The following is a 21,275-nucleotide window of genomic DNA, read 5'->3' on the forward strand; positions in this document are numbered from 1 at the left end:
TTTAAAATTTTTATTTTAGTACCAGGATGGTTAACATATGGTGTCATATTAGTTTCAGGTGTATAATATAGTGATTCAACAATTCTGTACATTACTCAGTGTGCGTCAAGATAAGTTGACATATTTTTAAAAGGTGAATTCTCCCCATGTATCTACCACCCAGATTGAAAAATAGATATTGATACCAGCAAGCCAGAGGCCTTTCCCAGTCCCTCTCCCATATCCCACTGGTTTGGCTATATCACTTCTATTGAGAGAGAAATGTTCTTCTATTTAGCAAATAGGTTATTAGACCTTTTCAAGCCTGAGACTTGACCTTTTAAACTTAGACTAATTAAGTATAATTGTATTTTTATTTTTTACAGTTTCAGAGATGTCTTCCAGAAGTCCCAAAGGTTTAATTAAAGGTAAATGGGGATCAAAGCCTAGTAACTCCAAATCAGAAACTGCATTAGAAAAATTTAGGGGTGAAATTGAAGCCTTAAAAACATCAGTGGATGAAATCACAAGCGGAAAAGGAAAGTTGACTGATAAAGACAGACACAGGCTTTTGGAGGTGAGTGACCTTAAAAACCTTTTTAAATTGTAATAAGCTGTACTGTAGGAGATGAGAAAGTATTTTCCCAATAGTGATATAATTTAGTTTTTCTGCTCATTCACTAAATTTAAAAAATCAAAATTAATTTCAAACTGTTCAGTAGAGTTCAGATTTTAATGTGAGTGCTTAAAAATGCATTTTATCATATATATTGGCTGCTTTCCAAGTAATCTTTGTTTTCAGATTTTTTGAGGTAAAATCATTACATATATTGGCATTTTGCATTCTATTAAACTATATTTCAGATTCTCTGATTTACAATTTGTTATGGCATAGTCAATAAAGCAGTTAGGAACTTATTAGATTTAAAAATTTAATCATTAGGGGCGCCTGGTGGCTCAGTTGGTTAAGCGTCTGCCTTCAGCTCAGGTCATGATCCCAGGGTCCTGGGATCGAGCCCTGCATCGGGCTCCCTGCTCAGCGGGGAGCCTGCTTCTCCCTTGCCGCTCCCCCTGCTTGTGCTTTCTCTTTCTTTCTCTCTGTCAAATAAATTAAATCTTTTTAAAAAAGTAATCATTAATTTAATTTAATTTATTTTGTAAAAGTTCTTTTATTGCTCATAGTTGGAAAATAAATGACCTGTATTGAATAGTATCATTGGATTCCTTTAAATTTTATTTTATAAGCACACTATAAAACTGAAATATTTATTTTTTTTTAACAACACATATTGAGGTAAATACTTATTCAAGCATTGAGAAATGATCTATCACCAATTCTTAGACATAAAGATTATTTTGCAATCTGGTGATGGAATCTAATAGTTTCCCTGAGAGACCTCTTTCCAGTTCTTTCCACTTTTGACAAGCTCTGGTTGTCAAAACTTTGTCTGCTTATAATCAATTAAAATTAAATTCCTCTAACTTCTACCCATTTGTTCTAATTGTACCTATTACAGCCGCATAGAATAAGTCTATTTTTTATCCATATGACAACTTTTCAGATATTTGAGGAAATCTTGCTTTCTCTTACTTTTCTGTAGACCAACCCCATACTCTTCAGCGTTTCTAGCTTCTTATCATCCTGGTTACTTTCCCAAACACTTTGTGATGGGTTCATATTCCTTCTGAATTATGCACCCAATATTGTGCACAATGGCAGACACGGGTTGAAATGGCACTATTATTTCCAGTAATCTGGATGCTGTACTTTCCAAAAGCCTAAAATTATATGGGCCTTTTTTTTAACTGTATCATACTACCACCTTATCTTAGGCTTGAGGCAACTAAAATCCCCTCATCATTTTCACAGGGTCATCTAACTCAGTCTCCCCATTTTATGTTTGAACAACTGCTTCTCCCTTCCACCCCCAAGCACGTTTGTAGTTTTATGTTGTTTTTACCAGGTTAGCATGTAAAGTCATTCTGTTAACTTTTTATTGGCTCTCCAGAGGTGCTTTCTCCTTTATGTCAGCAGCAGCTTAACAAGCATGCCTTCTTTACGTTTTAAATCCTTGAAAATGTGAACACTCCTTTGAAGATCATCTTTTACATTTGATACCAAATCATTTATTAACAAAACAAGTTAATGAAGGCATTTTTATCCAGCTGTAACGTTCTGTTCTTTTTAAGTTCTATTGCTTCAAGTTCATTAATGAGCATGTATCTCTTGTATGACTACTTTTAGCCTTTAAGATGATTAAAACTGGTATGATGGAAGGATGATTATCAGATACTCATGTGAGAGCCAGCTTTTCTTTAGCTTTCTCTTACCACTCTTGACAGAGTTGGTTTCTCCTTTCTGTGTCTGTCTCCCATTCATTTCAGATATCCCTTACCATATTGCATTAATGTATTGGTCTACCTCTCAATGAGGTCTCTGAGCGTAGGACCTTGGCTTCATTTTCTTTTTGGCCCTGGTGTTTAGTATAATGCTGACTTGATATATAATAAACCCTTCATAAATACTTGTTGTATGTTGTTTATTTTCATGTTTGACCTGGCTTTGTTCTAAGATTTTTCTTAGTTTATATCTAGAAAATTCGAGTCCTGGAAGCTGAGAGGGAAAAGAATGCTTATCACCTCACAGAGAAAGACAAAGAAATACAGCGACTCCGAGAGCAGCTGAAAGCCAAGTACAGCAATACTGCATTGCTTGAACAGCTGGAGGAGAAAACAAAGGAAGGCGAAAGGAGGGAACAGCTGTTGAAATCCTTGTCTGAAGAGACAGATGTATTGAAAAAACAGTTGTCTGCTACAACTGCAAGACTTGCTGAACTTGAAAGCAAAGCCAGTACACTTCGCTTATCACAGGTACTCATCATTTTTTTAAACCCAGATTTTTTTCCTTTTGCTGTAAGAAACAACCTCCGAATCTCATGGTCTTACACAACAAATGTTCATTTTTCCCTCATGTCACAGTCTAGTGCACGTGGGAGGCTTTGCTCTGCAGAGTCACTCAGATCCAGGTTCCTCCCTTTTAGTGGCTCCCTTTTCCTTGCACCAGATCCTCCGTGTATAGCTGTAAGCTAGAGGGAGTGTGTGGAGCATGAAGGGAGGGTCTGGGGGCCAGGCCTGGCATTGGCATATTTCACTTCTACCCATATTCCATTGGACAGAATTCAGTCTCATGGTCTCACTAACCTTAGCAGGGAAGGCTGGGAAATACCATCCACAGCGTGCCCAGGGGAAATGGAAGGGGAAGTTTGGTGAACTGCCTCTGTCCTAGTTTTTACCAAGAGGACTAAATCAAGAGGGAGAAAGGGCTATGAGGTGAGCATCTAGAGCACCTTTGGAGAAAAATATTTTGTGATTTGTTGCCAGTGTTCACACAAGTCTGTTTCCTTAAAGCTGTTAGAAGACCGAAATATAGCTTGTTATGAGTTTTGTTGATTAGTCTGGATACCTAACCATCCAACCATCCAACCTCTCTTTCTTTCCTCTATGTGAAAATCAAAAAAAAAAAAAAAAAGAGAGAGAGAGAAATTATGTTTTGAGTTCTATATAATCTGTATGAACTAATACTAATTAATACTCTTAATACAAATATAATTCTAGAAAACAACTTTTATCTTTTGTTTGACAATTTAATATTTTCCAGATTTCACTTAAATGGCCCAACTGTTTTGTTTTGTCTCATTTTGGTGAAAACCACTGGGCAATTCTTATGTACTGAGGTATTCTAATGATCCAGAGAACCTCAAATTAGGTATGAAATCTCAGGGCTTCCAATCTGCTGAGGGAGTTTCCAGGAGATCTTCATTCTCCTCTGGTACCCATCACCTGGCATGATGGGTCATCAGCATCTACAAGATTTCTTTGTGAAGTATACTCTGTTATTATAGAACTAGATATAATGAGGAAACTTCTCTTGTTAAATTTACGATATTAACTAATATTGGTTTATTTTAGACAGTGGCTACAAGCTGCTTCAACTCATCAATGAATAATATTCATGAAATGGAAATACAGCTGAAAGATGTAAGTTCATTTTCTTTTTATTTTTTTAAAGATTTTATTTATTTGAGAGAGAGTGAGAGCATGAGGAGGAACAGAGGGAGAAGGACAAGCAGACTCCACACTCAGCGTGGAGCTCGATGTGGGGCTTGATTTCATGACCCTGCGATCATTACCTGAGCCACCCAGGTGCCCCTCATTTTCCTTTTATTATGTTATGGGAAGAGAGGATTAATTCATTCATTCTTAAATTTCATGGAAATTGATAGAGTTGATGCTGTGACTTGAAAACAGTCTGTTGAGGAGATGGAGAACTGAATGGTTTGAGATCATCTCCCTAGGTTACTATCTATAAGTCTCTTTCTAGACATTCAAGAGGGCCAGTTCCTCTAGTCCTGGTCTCATTAGGTGAGAAAGCCCTAGAAATCATCCAAATAGCTCAATAACGTTCCTTCTTCACCTGAATCTAATTTGCCCAATTATTATATTATTATGGTGTAATTTATAATTTCTTCTCTTTTTGTTTATCCATGCAAGAGGTATTCATTCATTTGAAATTCTTCCCTTGGAACCAGGCTATGCTTTCATCGTTTGAAAAGGAAACACATTCTTTGTATACTCAGTACTTCTTTTCTATAGAATCTGTTATGAGGCTATTCTAGATATTTGGTAAGGCTATATTATTTCAAACTTATGTCTTAAATAGATTGATGTGTTTCATTGAGAATTGAATAAATTGAGGACATAGGACTATTATTCACGGTGTATTTTTTCAAGTTTTAATATCAGATGCACAAAGTATAAAATTCTTGAGTTAATTATTAGGCCAGTGGATAGGTATTTTGATTCCAGAAATATTACTGGCAAGTCTACCCTGCTCTAAGTTGCTCTTAAGATTCCTGTTTTATTTCATCTAGCCAGTGTACCTAGAGGTCTATTTGATCTTCAAAAGAATTTAAATCCGTTGAGTGTCTGTATCGTGATGTACTGCAGTAGGCTTTTCACCTATAGGTAACTAAGATAAAGAAGAAACATAATTTTTAAAGATCTTTCAGAATAAGTTCTTTGTGTTGTATGTTACACTGACCTTTATCATTCTGTATCAGTACCTACCAGATGCACGTAGCTATGAATAATTTATCTACACACCTGCTTTCCCCCTTATTTACTCCAGCCGTGCTGGCTTTCTAGCTATTCCTTCAATACACTGCCTTTTCTTTCTGTTCCCTCTGCTGGTACCCTGTTCCCCCCAGATATCTTCATGACCTGCTTCCTTACTTCATCGTATAATATTCAGTTGTCACTCTCCTGGGTGGGAGGGGTGGCGGTAGTGGGGCCGGGGCCAGAGTGTTACCTAGCCACCTTTTCTAAAATTATAGCTCCCAGACAATTCCTATTACCTTTTCCTGCTTTTGTAACTTTTCCCCTCATCACATATTACTGTTAAACTTACAATATATTTTGCTCATTTACTTTGTTACATGAGTCTTACATTGGTATATGTTTAATGAGGGAAGGATTTCTGTGGGTTTTTTTTCACTGCTATATGCCCAGTGTCTAGAACATCTGAATTTTATTAGTACCTGAAAATATAAGCTATATATATAATTTTTAGGCTTATCAGCATCAACTGCTTCAAATACCAGTTAAAGTTATTTTTAGATAATGACAATTCTTTGTATGAAGGTAACTTGGAAATGTTATCCATGTGTACCCAATCTTTTTGTTCTGTTTTATCTTCCAGGCTTACTTAAGGATCACATTGTGCTCCTCTGCTCTGTTTACTTTAGAAAGGCTTTTATTTTATTTTTTTTCAATTTTATTTATTTATTTGACAGAGAGAGACACAGCAAGAGAGGGAACACAAGCAGGGGGGAGTGGAAGAAGGAGAAGCAGGCTTCCCGCGGAGCAGGGAGCCTGATGCGGGGCTCGATCCCAGGACCCTGGGATCATGACCTGAGCCGAAGGCAGACGCTTAATGACTGAGCCACCCAGGCGCCCCTAGAAAGGCTTTTAGATAAGTGGAGTAAAATTTAACCCAACTCACCTTCAAATGGTCTAGACTGAACAAGGCCTCCCTGACTCTCACATGCATATGAGCCTAGGGGATCTTCATCAAATGCAGATTCTGATTTCATTGGTTGGGATAGGGCCTGAGATTCTGCATTTCCAATAAGCTCCCTGCTGCTGCTGCATTCCCTTACATATTTGAGGAGCAGGGGATGGTTTAGCTCTGGTTGTCTGTGAGCCCGGGAGGAGACTAGGGAGGAGGGAAAGCAACCTGTCACTCCTCTGAGCACAGGCGCTGCCGCATTATCCTGCTTTGAGAGCTTAGCAGTTCCAGTCCCTCACCCTTCCTCCAAGCTCCCACAAAGCTTCCTGGAGCACTTTGCCCACCTATTTTAAGAATCAGTATTTGCTCTGCTAAAATAATCCCTAAAAACCCATGTTTGCCTTTCTTAAGGCCTAGCTGTATCATTCCTTAGCTACCATTTAGGTCTGGCTGACATTTTGAAATAATTACATGGAGTTCGTACTGTAAACACTGTACAGTGTCATTAACTTGCAAACCAGATAGGCTAAGAGGCAGTTGAAATAGGCATTTCCTGCTCTTAATTTTAAAAATCTAATTTTTAAAACAGAATTTAGGGAAGATAAATAATTATTAATTTTTTATTTGGAAAAAAATCAAATTTACAGAAAAGTTATAAGAATGAAAATGGTACATAGAGCACCCATATACTCTTTACTAAAATTCAAACATTGTTAACATTTTGCTCCATTTCACACCTCTCTTTCAGTCCCTACCCTGCCCCTCACACACACATATTTTTTTTTCTGAACCATTTGAGAGTGAGTTGCATATATTACGACCCTTTAAACCTATATACTTCAGTATATATTCCTCAGAATGAGATGTTCTCTTACATGACTACAGTACAGATAGCAACTTTATTTTTTTTTAAGATTTTATTTAATTATTTGAAAGAGAGGGGGAGAGAGAGAGCATGATTGGGGGTAGGAGCAGAGGGAGAAGCACAGGGGAGGGAGCCTGACAGGGGGCTTGATCCTGAGATCACGACCTGAGCCGAAGGCAGAGGCTTAACCGACTGAGCCACCCGGGTGCCCCCAGATAGCAACTCTAATAAATTTAACATGGACGCTATACTTCTATGTAATCTACCATCCATATTCCAGTTTCGTCAATTGACCTACATTTTTTATTCCTCCAGTATAGGCTAACATTTTAACCTGTGTTACAGTTTTTGCCCAAGAAACAGAAAATGGATCCCTGTGAAGCCAGGAGGAAGAGCTTTAGTGGCATTTCACAGGACTTCACCTTTGCCCACTTCTGTTCCATATTTTTATCAATAACTTGAGTGGAAATGTTAAATGCATGCTTAACAGATGTGTAAAGGACACAAAGCTGCAAGAGATAATAATACAATGATGACTCTAAAGATGCAAAACTAATAATCAGCATTATTGATGGCCATCAAATCCATTTATTATTGATACTATTTAGAGAAGAAAGCAAATGCAGAAGTCAGTGAGAAGAGGCCTGGAGGAAAGAAATGTTGACTACTTTACTGAAGTAACATCGCCATCACCTGGCCTTTCAGAATATTGCCTCTCAAATCTTCACCCATCCCACAGTTCGGTTTTTCATACTTAAGTAATGTATGGACAGGCTCATTTAAAAGAAGAAAATTTCATTACCATCCAGTGTTGACTTGAATTATTTATATTGAATTGTTTCTTAAAGATGGACAAATTTAAAATTCGATATAAAATTCGATATCTTTAGCATCTAACACATATGACAACGCATATTTAGATATGTGCATGCTCTTTGAGTCCTACAACACTACCTCTTTTGGTGACTGAATTTGAGTATATAATACAGAGCAGATGTACATTATCTCCACTTTACAAATGAATGCTTAAGCTCTGCGAGGAGAACTCATGTTATAACTGCCTGACGGGTGCAGAGAGAAAAGTGTGTGGCCAAGTGACTAGAGGGCCCTGGACTGAGTCTTTGATTCCAGAGGCTGCCTCTGTCTCTCTAATCCATTTCTTAGTTCTACAGAAAACAGCCATGGAAAATTCTTTAAGCCCCATGCCTAGATGCTCATGAGTTTGTACAATGCTCATGGAAAGAGCCTACCAAAGGTTAGAGGAACTCTCTAGACTTAAGAGCTTTTGTATAGACAGATCTTTTCAGATTTAAAGCTCAGCCGTTTAGATCTTTAACGGATAGAAATTCTTACCCTGAAAGAAGATGCCTTGATATAGAACCGAAAATGTCTAGTATGTTCCTTACCACTGTTCCCATCTCACCCCTACGATGAGATGCCAGCCTGTGGGGAGGGGAGCCTCTCCTTTTTCAGTATATTTACAACAAATGCAGGGTGATTCAAAAAGAATTGAGCACTTTTGAAAATATATTCCAGTATGTATGTTTTACTTCAGTCCGCTTTGACCAGGCAACTTTTTGTCAAGAACTTTATGTTTGTACCATCCTTTTTTTTTTGGCCACCCCCGAAGGATATGAAATTATACGTCCTGGCTGCCCCTTCAACCATTGATGATAATAGATTCCAACAGGTCTGGGATGAATTATGACACAAGGGTACATATTATGCACTTGTGAAAATCATAGAAATAGCTATGATAGTTCTGTTACAAAGGGGTTTGAAATTTATTTTCATATATTCCTTAGGTCATGAGTGGTAGCTTTTTGAGGGTGTTTGCTTCTTTTTGAATCATTCTAAATGGATTGTTCTACTGTGTATAAGGAACTTCTAGATTCTTTCATGCCGTTTCCTCCCTTCCCAAATACTCTCAAACTTGAGTTTGGGGCTAAAGACCTGCGTGGGTGCTTGCTGATTCTGGCAACCATGCTTTCTCCGCTCTGTGTCGTCACCATCGTTCACGTTTATCAAGCAGCTACTTGCTATGGAAACATCGAACACATGAATGGAACCATACAAAATCTAAACAAGCCTGGGCCCAGCTGTCCAGGGGCTCGTGATCTAGTTCATATAAGAACTATCATCAGGACACAATCAAGGTCATGAGTGTAAGATGCCAAATAGATTGAATGGACATTAAAATCCCTGTTGGCTTACAAAGGAGAGGGAGCTTGGTGAGGGCACTTAGGGTGAGGAGGCTTGGAAAGACAAGCTTGGATGCATTGGAACTTGATGAAGAGGTGGGATTTAAGTGGGCAGATGATGTAGGGAGGAGTTGTAGGGCATTCTGGGCACAGAGGGCGTGTATAGTTGTGAGGACAGCAAGGTGGCAGTGGAGGCCAGAAATGGCCAGGCTGTCACCTGAAGAGATGGGAAGGGACAGACTGCGGACCATTTGAATGTTAGCCTAAGGGAACATAGCTTCAGTTTTAGCAAGTGCTGTCATGAAGCTTTCAAAAATTCTGTTACTAATATAATTAAAACGATGTCGCACTTTGGGGGAACAAGGGAGAGGTTGAACTGAACTTATTAAGAGTAGTTATTTTTCCCTCCAAAATAGAGTGGTCATTGTATTAATTACCTGGAAGCTTTTGGTGATAGCCTGTGTCTCCCCTTACTCTCGTAATGGGGAAATCTCCTGCCAAACAGGATTTATCGAGATCCAGCAGTGAGTCATTGCTCAACTAGGCATTCCCGTGGAGGCAGACAGGTCATGGCGTGGGTGCCGGGGCCAAGGACTCAAATGAGCTCCCCTACAAATGAGCTTGGCTATCGTGAAGGGGTGTTCATGTCACTATGTGGGCCTCCTTCTAGGATGCTTCGTCCATAACCTTTTACACGTGTGACATCAGGTTTAGATGTACATGGCCTCTCTACACAAATGGTCATTGAGACTTACTTCCCCAGCCTATCAAGAACAAAGAGCGAGAAAGGGACAGCCCCATCTCCTTAGACTGAACTTCCAGGTTAGAAAGGAGAGAAGAGTCATAATCTCATTGCCAAGGTGATGCTGTATAAGAATTTCTAGGCTTTTCTCCCCAGCACCACCAGACAGTTGTCTTTTTTGCTAGCTTTTAACCTGAATCTGTGCCCCACTTTCAGTAACAAACTAAGGTAGGGGGCCGGGGGGAAGGTAGTATGCGATTGCTGGAGATACTGTCTGCGTGGGGAGCTCCTGAGCAGAGTTGTGTGTAGGGTGGAAATCTCTGTTTGGAGCAGTGCACATCCAGCTCTGCCACAGAGGTGTTCTAGTTTACGGAGTATGACATGGACAGATGCAAACCATGGTGTTAGGTGCTCTGAAGGAGCCTGAAGTCAGAAAGGATCTCCGGGTGAGTTGTGAGCCATGCAGTGGTGGTTTACAGTTCTATATGACCCACGAGAATTTCTTTGTACTGGGAAAGGCTACATCACTGGAGCTCTCTTATCCATTTTAAGATTTTAGTTTTTTATTTTATTAATGATTTGCTTTCCTTTTCGTTTTAAGGCTCTGGAGAAAAATCAGCAGTGGCTTGTGTATGATCAGCAGCGGGAGGCCTATGTAAAAGGACTTTTAGCCAAGATCTTCGAGTTGGAACAGAAATCAGAAACAGCTGCTCATTCACTCCCACAGCAGACAAAAAAGGCTGAATCAGAAGGTACTGGTATAAAAATGTTCTTTGGGGGTAGGCCTGCCTGACATTTTCCAAAAGGAGAGATTTATCAAATTTAGATTTTTATAAATGTGTTAGAAAGTGAATTAAGCAAGTCTTATAACTGAAGTAAGAAAGACCATGTTAGCAAGTTGGTCTTCTCATTGTTTTCTGAAAACGGACAGAGGCACAGGGTAACGGATCTCTCACAGTTCTGAAGGCACATTAAATTTTCTCCTTCGTGCATGTCCTTCCCCACCTTCAAAGATCTTCTCTAACTTCATTGCTCTTAGAGTTGGCCTCGTCACTGATTATCTTTTTACCCTGTTTCCTTTCAGATGGGGAAATAGGTTCAGCAGTTCTAGGTGATGAGCTAAGAAAAGAAGAGAAACCCCCATGCAAAGCACTTTTTAAAAGACTGACAGCCCTAACAGGACTGAAGCTTTTAATTTTGAGAAAGGCAGGCAAGGCTCATAATCTTGGAGCTTCACGTTTGAATATTTAAAATGAAGCTAATGCTAAAAAAGAAAATATAAAAAGAATTGGGGACGTTACTTTACTGTAATGCCTTTATAAGAATATTACGCATTAAAGATTTTAGTGGTGGGCTAAGTCTAATTTCTTTCTTTGGCAATAGTGTTCTCTGTGTGTGTGTATGTGTTTTATCAAAGTAATATAAGCTCTTGTTAAAGTAATTTAATAGTAGTATAAAAGGGCCTGCCCCTCCTTTCCCAATCTCTCTTTCCCCCTCCCATCAGGGCAGCTGCTTTTAACATTTTTTTTTTAATTTTGGTAATTATATATATAAATAATGAGCTTATGTCTCCATTTTTGATTTATCTTCTTTAGACATTAGTTACCTTCCCTTCCCATTGAATAGCTATATTACTGTTTCCAGTTCTTCTATTTATTAGTTTAACTTCAAATAATGTACCTGAACTCCTTTTTCTTGTTCCATCAAATATCAACTCTATCTCTTGACTCTTCATTTTGTAAGATCTTATTTATAGAAATGTGTTTAGTTTTAGCTTCTCAGGAATATTATTATATAAAGTGTGTTGTGCCCTGATGTGTTTGTCATAGGTTATCTTCAAGAAGAAAAGCAAAAATATTACAACCACCTTTTGGCGAATGCAAAAAAAGATCTTGAGGTTGAACGACAGACCATAACTCAGTTGAGTTTTGAACTTAGTGAATTTCGAAGAAAATATGAAGAAACCCAAAAAGAAGTTCAAGATTTAAATCAACTGTTGTGTTCCCAAAGAAAGGCAGATGTACAACATCTGGAAGACGATAGGCATAAAACAGAGAAAATACAAAGGCTCAAGGAAGAGAATGATATTGCTAGGGAAAAACTTGAAGAAGAGAAGAAGAGATCTGAAGAGCTCTTATCTCAGGTGAGCCTAACCAGTAAGACTTTCCATGATTCCGAATTCGAAATTGTCATGGTAGTTAGCAGTGTCAGGGGCTATTTTAACTACTAGGGAACCAGCAAGGAACAAAACCAGTTCCTGCCCTGCCATGGGATTCTTCTTTAGAATGGAAACAGACCATAAGCAAGTACCTAAATAACCAAGTAAATTCAAGAAAATAAAGCAGGGCAACACGACACGGAGAAATTGGGGGCCAGGGATGGTACTTGGACAAAGGCCTTTTGGCAAGAAGGAACCAGTGAGGTGAGCGACTGGGAATTCCCTCCCGTGGAGAAGCTCATGTACATGCAGGCTTTCCGTGAGAAGGAGGCAGGTGTGTGTGAGAAGCCAGACGGTATGACACAAAGAGGGGAATCAGTGCTGGCTCCCAGGCTGGCACCTTGATCATGAGGATAGTGTGCTCATGTGAATTCACGCAGTACCTTCCGTGTTCTCATTATACTCACCACCTTCTGCAGGCTGTCTGTGTCAGTGACGGTGGAGTTACTAAGTTAGGATGATTAGAATTGCATACTACCTCAGCAGAAACCGTTAATTTAAATCTTTCTGGGCAGCATGGAATATTGGAAAAACATTATTTGGGGTCCATACCTGGTGTGTAGTTCAGGATGTGTGGCCTTAGGAAAATCAGCTACCTTCTCTGACTTGCAGGTCACTGATGTGTCAAATTAGTAACCACAATCTCTTTTTGCTTCCTGGGGCTTTTGTGAAGGTCAACTGGGAGAATGTGAAAGTGCTTTGTAAAGTCAAGGGCTGGGTAGATGTCAGTCATTGCTACTATTAAAATAGGAAGTAATCTTTAAACATCATCCAAAAGTTGAGAGAGGGTTTAAAAAACAGTTTATAACATTTGCCTTCTTAGTCTTTACCACCCTGGCTTCTGCCTATAAGCGCGAACAGTGATATTTACAAAAGATGAAGCAGAAATGGTCGGGAGTTTTATTCCACCTCTGCGGGCAAGGATGGCAAGGCACTGCCAGCTTTGTTATCCTACTCAGAAATATTAGTGGATGTCAGAACTCCCAGGGAACTGGGTATGTGCATTGCAGAGTTGGGTGCTGTTCATCGAAGTGCAGTCTGTGCCCCAGGGAACTCTCAGCCAGGGTGGGACTGCCCATCGGCTTGAATAGATAGCCATTAAACAAGCTGCTGCAGTGACTCAGCCCAACGAGCAGGTGTGGTCCCGGATAGGGATGTGAGATTTGTGAGCCTCTCCTGCGTCCCAGCTCACGCAATAAAAGATCGGATATGACAGTGTTGGCTCTGTTTACATCTGACAGGTCCAGTTTCTTTACACGTCTCTGCTAAAGCATCAAGAGGAACAAACAAGGGTAGCTCTGCTGGAACAACAGGTACTTATTGGGGTTGCTGCTATATTCCACTGAACTTGTTAGGAAATGGAATGTTTCCTCATGTTTACACTGTTCTGTGAAGAACCATTTGAAAATCATGAAATTTTTTTTTTTTTAGAGTGGAACCAATTGAGCCAGGGGATCGGGGGTAGGGCAAAGGGAGAGGGAGAGAGAGAATCTTAAGCAGGCTCCATGCCCATGCGCCATGTGGGGCTGAATCTCACAAACCTGAGATCATGACCTGAGCCAAAGTCAAGAGTTGGACGTTTAACCAACTGAGCTAGCCAGGTGCCCCTGAAAGATGTTTTTTAACAAACTTTAACAAAAACAAAAAATTAAGTGACTGTCTGTCTGATAGTCATATGTTCCTGTCTTTAAGCTAAGCCAGATTCTCTGAGCTGGGATGGCAATTGTTTTGATAGGGTGTTGTTGGCCTTAGCAAATTTTATTCTTCCCCGCATGGCTTCTGTAGTCCCTACTCTAGCCTAGCAGGATCTCCCCCAGAGGGCTACCTTATAACTTCAAGTAGAACTCAGAGAGATACCATTTATTCTCAGAATAGAAACCAGAGGTTTTCAGTGTATTCCAAACCAGGGAACAGCCATCTCTTTCCCTTCTTCCCCTTCCCCACAAAAAGGGGGATGGGGAGGAGAAATTCCAACCAGCAACTTCTTAAGCACCTCCTCACTCACCTATACTTCAAGCATTGGCTTTGCTCCTCGGACAAACCAAAGCCTCAACTGTAGCTTCTTCATTTATCAACATCTCATTGTACTCAGATGAATTCTGGCTGTGAAGGCACAAATGCTTGCCTCTTGTGCTAATAAAAACGTTCAAGCATCTAGTCAAGAGAACAGGACAGGATATATTAACCCGTAATTGTCTTGTCCTGGGCATTTGTTCCAGATGCATGCATGTACATTAGACTTTGAAAATGAAAAACTTGACCGTCAAAATATGCGGCACCAACTGCATGTAATTCTTAAGGAGCTCCGAAAAGCAAGAAATCAAATAACACAGTTGGAATCCTTGGTGAGTCTGGAATGGTTAAACTAAAACTTATTTTCTTCTTTCTCTTCCTGCCATTTTCCCATTGATTTATCAAAACAGTTCCCAAACTAGGAGGATACAGCTTAAGAATGGCTGTTTCTCAAATCAGGCAGAACACCTGCTTCATCTGAAGCAGCTGCCTTTTGAGCATCAGTTCAGAGCACTGGAAAGAGGGACATTATGTGCCTCTGCATCATGCCAGCCTTAGTGGTACCTGGGATCGTCTCTCCCCGCCCCAGCATGGGGATTCTAGAGGCACGACACAGGGCCTGCCCTGGCGAGGGGGGGGTGGGGGGGGGGAAGGGAGTGCAGTTGTAAATCCTGAACTGAAGCTATGTTTTTCTATTTAAAAAGAAAGAAAGAAATGCCATTTTTAGTCATAATGGATTGTTCCTGTTAAGACACTGTTTTAGGCATATTGAGCTAAACACATAATCTTTTAAAACATAAACCTTTTAGATATGATTTTTTCTATGAGGATTTTTGACTTACTACTTTCATCTTACTAATAATCCTTTGGCCCAAACCTCTTGGGATCCGTGTGTGTGTGTGTGTGTGTGTGTGTGTGTGTGTGTGTGTCGCATTAGCACATATCTTATACATGATCCTAGTACTGCAGAATATTTGCAGATGGTGAAATGTTACAAATAGAATTCCTGTTTTGAAAGAGAAAAAAAAACAATTGTTAAAAAAGTCCTTTGTAGCTTCTTTATGAATAAAAGACAAAATATATTTTGACTCTGTTCTTTAGTACGTCATTGATTTTGACCATTTATAATATTTTGAAATTGAAATTTTCATTTCTGTTACTCTTTTTCAAAGTATAGGAAACTAGAGGGTATACAAAAGAATCCATAATTTTTCTGTACTTTTCTTTGTGTCCCTGCTGTCTATCATCTTTAGAGTATGCTCTAAAATATTTATTTTTAAGCTTTGTCGACATATTCTAAGTTCCTCAGGAAAAAAAAATGAAAAAGGAAAGTCATTAAGATATTATACAATATTTTCATCATTTTTGTGTGTAACCTGTTTGATCTGCTAAAATTTTTTGCTACTCTTAATTCTATGTTATTTTTTTTATTGCTGAACTTGCCCCTTTTTTACAAAACTAACAAATTTTGTCAGCCTTGTACATAGGTCTACCTTTACGTTTGGTTTTAAGTATTTTAATAAAATCTATCCATGTAGACACCCAATCCTAGTACTTCTTGGGTAATTTATAACCACCTCCTATACATTTATTTTTCAGAAGCAGCTTCGTGAGCTTGCCTTCACAGAGCCACTAGTCACTTTCCAAGGAGAGTCTGAAAACAGAGTAAAAGTTGCATCACCAAAAAGTCCCACTGCTGCACTAAATGAAAGCCTGGTGGAGTGTCCCAAGTGCAATATACAGTATCCAGCCACCGAACACCGGGATCTCCTCGTCCACGTTGAATACTGTTCCAAATAGCAATATAATTATTCTTTGTTTTTGTGTCAAAAGGTTCAGTACTGTATCTTATGTCAGCTTGTGGACATTTTGAATTACTTATTTCACCTCTTCTATAAGAAACTGCCTCTCTCCCTTTGAGACTCTGGCATAGGAGTGAATCATTGTAGTTTGGGGGTTGCTTTGCATTTTCCTTGGCAGCAACGATACCTCCCTGAGATGGTTCATCTTCAGGCTTCAGTGATCGAATGTGTGAGCTGAGACAGCTGACATTTTGCACTGTTAAAATACTTGATGAGGAAAAGATAGTTCAGGTGATTGCTCGTGGGTTAAATCTGTTGTACCAGCAAGCAAATATTTTATGTTTTGTAGATTTTTAAAAATCAAAGTTAACTAACCAAGGATCTTACTGTGTTGGCTTTCGTTATCCAAGCTTTGTAAACCTACAATTCTGATTTTCATGGCCATTGTTATAAGGTGGTAATACTTTCTGTATTTTTCCCTTTCTTTTATAGGGCGGTTTTTAGAAAAGTTGGAAGTTTTCTTGATCTTTTTTGCTGCTTACTGTTGAAACCGAGCTGTGTTCTAAGCACGAAGCAGATTCTGCTAAAGGAATACTCAGTGGCCACACAATGTTCTCTTTCATACTAACTGGCTATAACTTTAACTTGAGTTTCATTAGCACAGTTAAAGATGTTAAAATGAATTTTAGCAAAACCATCTAGCCCTCTCATTTGATTAGCAGGTATTTTATTTATTTATTTTTGGCACTCTTAAAGTTGGGCAGCGTAATGAGCAGATATTTGCTTATCTGAATATATATTTTTATACATGTGTGTGTAAACCCCCAATTTTTTTATTTCTTCAGGTTTTCTAAAATGCTGAACACTGGGCTACTGTTAGTAATATAAAGGAGAAAAGAATAAAATTATTTAATAAGTTTTAATATGTCTAGTGTATATCTGCGTAGATAGGTATTCTCAGATTTCTATCCTGAGAGGTGTGCCCATGTAAGGACTCACTTACAGTGTAAAATGATAAGGTAAAGAGCCATTGGAAGCAAAAAGTACATGAGGCTCAGAAAGGTTAAGCGAAATCCCCACAATCATTTAAAAAAGAAACATACACATTCTTGGGTTTCAAACTCCTAAGCCAGCTCCAAAGCCAGTCTTCTCTCTACCCTGCCAGAAAACCCTTGTGAATTCTCCAAACTCATATACTTAGGTGGTATTATAACCGGAGTAGTGGAATGTTCCTTAAGTCAGGGAGGACAACAACAGAACACACCAATTGATCCCTTCCATCCCTCTGGTCTGCAAAGTTCTGCCTCATCAAGCCGCTCCTCCGCCTGGATCCTTCCATGCATCCCTGCTGTGCTAGTTCTCCAACATCTCTAATCTCATTCTCCAAATACTTGTTAAATGCCAACTACGTGCAAGTCCCTGGGCTAGGTATGAGTGACACAGTGATAATGAAATGCAGCCCCATCTTCATCCTCTAGTAGAGAAGGCCAATATCTAACAGATAAGTATAACACATTTTAGGAGGTGCTATAATCAAGGTATATGGAGGGTACAGAAAGTGCCTTATTCTAATGAAGACTAAAGGTCTTACTCTCGAAAGATGCAAACCTTATACTAAGATAAAAGTAGGAAATAGAGTAAAACAAGACTAAGAAGTAAAATGGAGCTACTCCTAAGGGTAGCCCCCCAAGGCAGGCCATGGAGTGCTTCTGAGAGGTGAGCCTGGTGCTGAGCACAGGGAAACAGTCCTGCACGCCATTCACATGGTTCACACATACAGCTCACCTTCAAGGGAAACAGCCATCCTGGGGCTGAGGCTGTGAAGAGATTTCTCCCGTGTGCCTTCACGGAGAAGAAACCATAGAAGGGAGAGGTCCAGAGCCTCAGCATAGCCTTACCGTGAGCACAGCAATCGGGTCCTCTCTACTGGTTTCTCACCGCGTTCTTCCGCGGGGGGGCATAATGTCCCGTCCAGAGGCGAGTCCAGAATCCGCGAGGGCAGGCAATGTCATACTCTCGCGATACGTAGCTTGCTGCTGCCCTTGCTTATCCCAGAGCAAATTTTAGAGTCAGGGGAGCGAACTCAAAGGCTCCCTCGGACTGGAGCTGGGTGGCGGGAGGCCGCCGGCCAGCTGGACACCGTGGAGGCTGGAAAATGGTGCCTTTACCTAAAGGAGGTGCAGGGGCTCGGCCCCAGCCGGGGTCCTATGCCCACGAGTCGCGTGCAGCCGATCTGTCAGATTTTCCAAGAGAAATCTCGAATATTTAAATGTGAAATCCTCCAATTTTTAAATGTTGGAAAATTAAAAACAACACTGCGTGGGCCACGCTTCCCAGCTGTAACCTTTGTTAGAGCATCCGAACGGGGCAACAGCTGCGGAGGCCAGCTCAGCCTGAGGCCAGCAGTGAGCTAAGGCCGGCTCTCGGTCCTGCCTGCTTTCTTGGGACTGAGGTCCCCCCGAGTCCAGCTCAATCACACAGGCACTGTCCGAGGGACACAGCGAATGCGGCCCTCCCTGACCCGTCCCTTCCACCTGCCATCTGGCTTTCTTTTTGTGGCTACACTTCCCAAACAGAACCGGCTGGCTGCCAGCATGTCATTGCTACCCTCTGCTTCCCAAACCTGACAACGGAGGGAATCTGTGGGCTGGAAGGGAACTATGAGATCATCTACTTGAGCAGTTTCTGGTCCGGAAAATCACCTCCACCCTTGGAGCATGTTGAAAATGTTGATTTCTTGGCGTCCCCTAAATCTCCTAAATCAGAATGTCTGCGGGTGGGGAGCATGGGATGTGCATTATCAACAAGCTCTGCAGGGCAATCTGGTGTTTCACTCAAGGCTGAGAACTGCTCATCTAGTCAAACCTTGACTTTCTGATGAAAGAGTCCCAGAGAGGGGGGGGTGACTTAGTGGGTTGGCAAGAAAGTGACAGAGACCCAGGCTTTCAAAGGCAGTGGTCGTGAGAGCCCCTACCACTTTGGCTCGTGTGCCATGATTCCAGAGAAATTACCCTTGCCAAGATCCTCAATGCTCTGTCTTCCTAAGGCAAATCCAGTGGTTTGTTGGCCTGGGTGTCTTTATTTCTCCTTATCCTCTGTGCTGTGCTCTCTGCCTTGAATCTAATGATACACTGGCTTTGGACAGTTAAGTGGGAAATACTAGCAAGACATGCAAGTGGACCACAGTGGTGGCATCCAAACAAAGGTGAAAGGCCAGGAATTTGCATAAAATCAGAAGAGATGAAGAAAGGATCAAAGAAGACAGCTCTGGAGAGCATCCTGCGATCCAGAAGTAGGCAGGAGCGCTCAGAGAGAATCTAATTAACGTTGCATCTTCCAAACCAAGCAACCAGTGGAAGAACAGCATGCCCCCTAGAGAATGAGTTAGCATCTGACAATAACCTTCACCTTCTTGCCTACCAGACTCAGTATATTGATTTAACCCCAGGATTGGCACACCTTCCACTACAATGATTTAACAGGTATTTACAGGTAAGTCTCCTGAAGAAATCATCCTCATTTCAGAGGACGTACCAGGCACTGACCTCCTAATTTGATTCAGGAAACATTTAGCCCATCTGCAACAGGTGAGGTGCCGTGCAAGACACTAGAGGTAGAGAGAAGAGTACGGTAGGGCCCACGGTTAGCAGAGCCAAGGTGATCGACGCAGATCAGTGACAGCATAGTAAGGTCAGTCACCCCACCACTGAGCCAGGAGAGGCTTTCTGAAGGAGGTGATGACTGAGCTAGGTTTAAGAAAACAAATAAGATTCAAGTTTTAATGGTGTTTGTTCCCGGACCGATGTCAAAAGTGAATCATTAAGCAGAACTTAAAGCAGAACTTAAACAGTTCTCTTAAACGGCCTGTGTTATATGGGTCACTTTCTGATGACAAAGGGTGCGGGTGTAGAGGAAGGGCAGGAGCGTGGATCCAGATCCTGACACGGTGAAAGGCGTTCCTTCGTATCCTCCTAACTAGCTTGTAGCCGCAAAGATACAGAGAGCAGCCTGTTTTGAATGCTAAAATACCAAAGGAGATATAAAAAATAGAGGTTTATTTTATTTATTTTGAAGATTTTATTTATTTATTTATCAGAGAGAGAGAGAGAGCACAAGCAGGGGGAGCGGCAGGCAGAGGAGAAACAGGCTCCCCGCTGAGCAAAGAGCCCGACGCGGGACTCGATCCCAGGACCCCAGGATCACGACCCGAGCTGAAGGCAGATGCTTACCGACTGAGCCACCCAGGTGTCCCTAAATGGAGGTTTTAATGAAGGAGAAGAAAAAGGTCAGCTTTGCTGGTTTGATTCACAGCTACTGCAGACAGCAGCCATGCCACCTTGCTTAGACTATGAAGGTGTACGTTTCACTTGATTTTTATAAGGTGGAAGTAAGCAGAGGGGGAGCTGATACTGGAGAATGAAGAAAAGCTTCCAGAGTATATTATTTTCAATATAAATTTAACAATCGCTCACATTCGCACATATGCGATAGTAAAAATACCCTTCTCTTGAAAGAGTGAATTTTATGGAAATGATTCTGTTTACTGGAGATCAGAAAAGAAGCATCTCAAAATTTAAATTTTATTTTGTTTTACTTCCTTGGCAATGTCAAGGAAGTGTGTTACTCTGGAAAGAGCCCTGAAATGGGAACCACCAGACCTGGATGAAAATCTGGCTCTGACTTGGAGCAAGTCCTTAAGCCCCCTCAGCCTGAGTTTCCTGCACACTTCGTTAGGAATCTCAGCGCCTGCCCCAGCTCTCTTCCTAGGATGTCATCGAAACCAAAGGCCAATTTATTTTGGAATCCTGTGTATTAAGCGTATTTAGTGTCCCAAGCAATATGTTAAAAACTTCATATGCGTCCTGTCATTTTGTCCTCACGGTAACACTATATATGTGGGAGTTTCTATAATCGCTTCATTATATAGATGGGGAAGCTATGGTTTAGGGAGCTTAAGTCACTTGTCCAAGGTCACACAGCAATGAGAGTGGCAGGGCCAGTACTTGAACCCTATAATAGGGTTCTTACCCCCCTACATAATGCTGCCATTCCTCTATCATCTTAAAGCCAGAAAATGTATGTGAAAGCACATCACAGATGGAGAAATACTGTCCAGGATTATTTTTCTTTTTCAGCAATGATTCTAGTGTGGACAGGGATGAAGAAAGTGACATTCCCTACCCACACCCCCTCCCCCAGAGCCTCCATTCCTTTTACTCCTCCATTATAACCAACTCCTCATCTTCATTTGCCACTCACATCAGTGCAGATGCTTTTGGATGCAAATACAGGTTTCCCCCACTATCCAAGAGTAGAGCGGTCCTATGAAACCTTTCCTAAGCCAAAACGGTGTAAAGTGAAGAAGCAGTTACCATTAATTTATATGGA

At 40.7% G+C, this 21,275-nt stretch overlaps 1 protein-coding gene across 1 annotated transcript; it reads left to right on the forward strand.

Annotated features, from left to right (window-relative positions):
- The first annotated feature begins 373 nt into the window (after nucleotides 1–373).
- On the forward strand, nucleotides 374–15,885 carry CEP55 (centrosomal protein 55). The gene is made up of 8 exons (XM_021700045.1): nucleotides 374–556; nucleotides 2,575–2,850; nucleotides 3,949–4,017; nucleotides 10,456–10,606; nucleotides 11,684–11,997; nucleotides 13,314–13,385; nucleotides 14,292–14,417; nucleotides 15,685–15,885. Exons 1-8 carry the CDS (start codon nucleotides 374–376, stop codon nucleotides 15,883–15,885), a joined length of 1,392 nt encoding a protein of 463 aa, XP_021555720.1.
- The last annotated feature ends 5,390 nt before the right edge of the window (nucleotides 15,886–21,275 follow it).

Source organism: Neomonachus schauinslandi, chromosome 6, assembly GCF_002201575.2.
Source record: "Neomonachus schauinslandi chromosome 6, ASM220157v2, whole genome shotgun sequence".
NCBI classification, from domain to species: Eukaryota; Metazoa; Chordata; class Mammalia; order Carnivora; family Phocidae; genus Neomonachus; species Neomonachus schauinslandi.

Excerpts from the sequence above, each read along its gene's own strand:
- CEP55 (XM_021700045.1), top strand. The coding sequence starts at position 374 with ATGTCTTCCAGAAGTCCCAAAGGTTTAATTAAAGGTAAATGGGGATCA. Across the intron at positions 2,851-3,948 it reads GTACACTTCGCTTATCACAG|ACAGTGGCTACAAGCTGCTT; the intron begins GTACTCATCATT and ends GGTTTATTTTAG. Across the intron at positions 10,607-11,683 it reads AAAAAAGGCTGAATCAGAAG|GTTATCTTCAAGAAGAAAAG; the intron begins GTACTGGTATAA and ends TGTTTGTCATAG.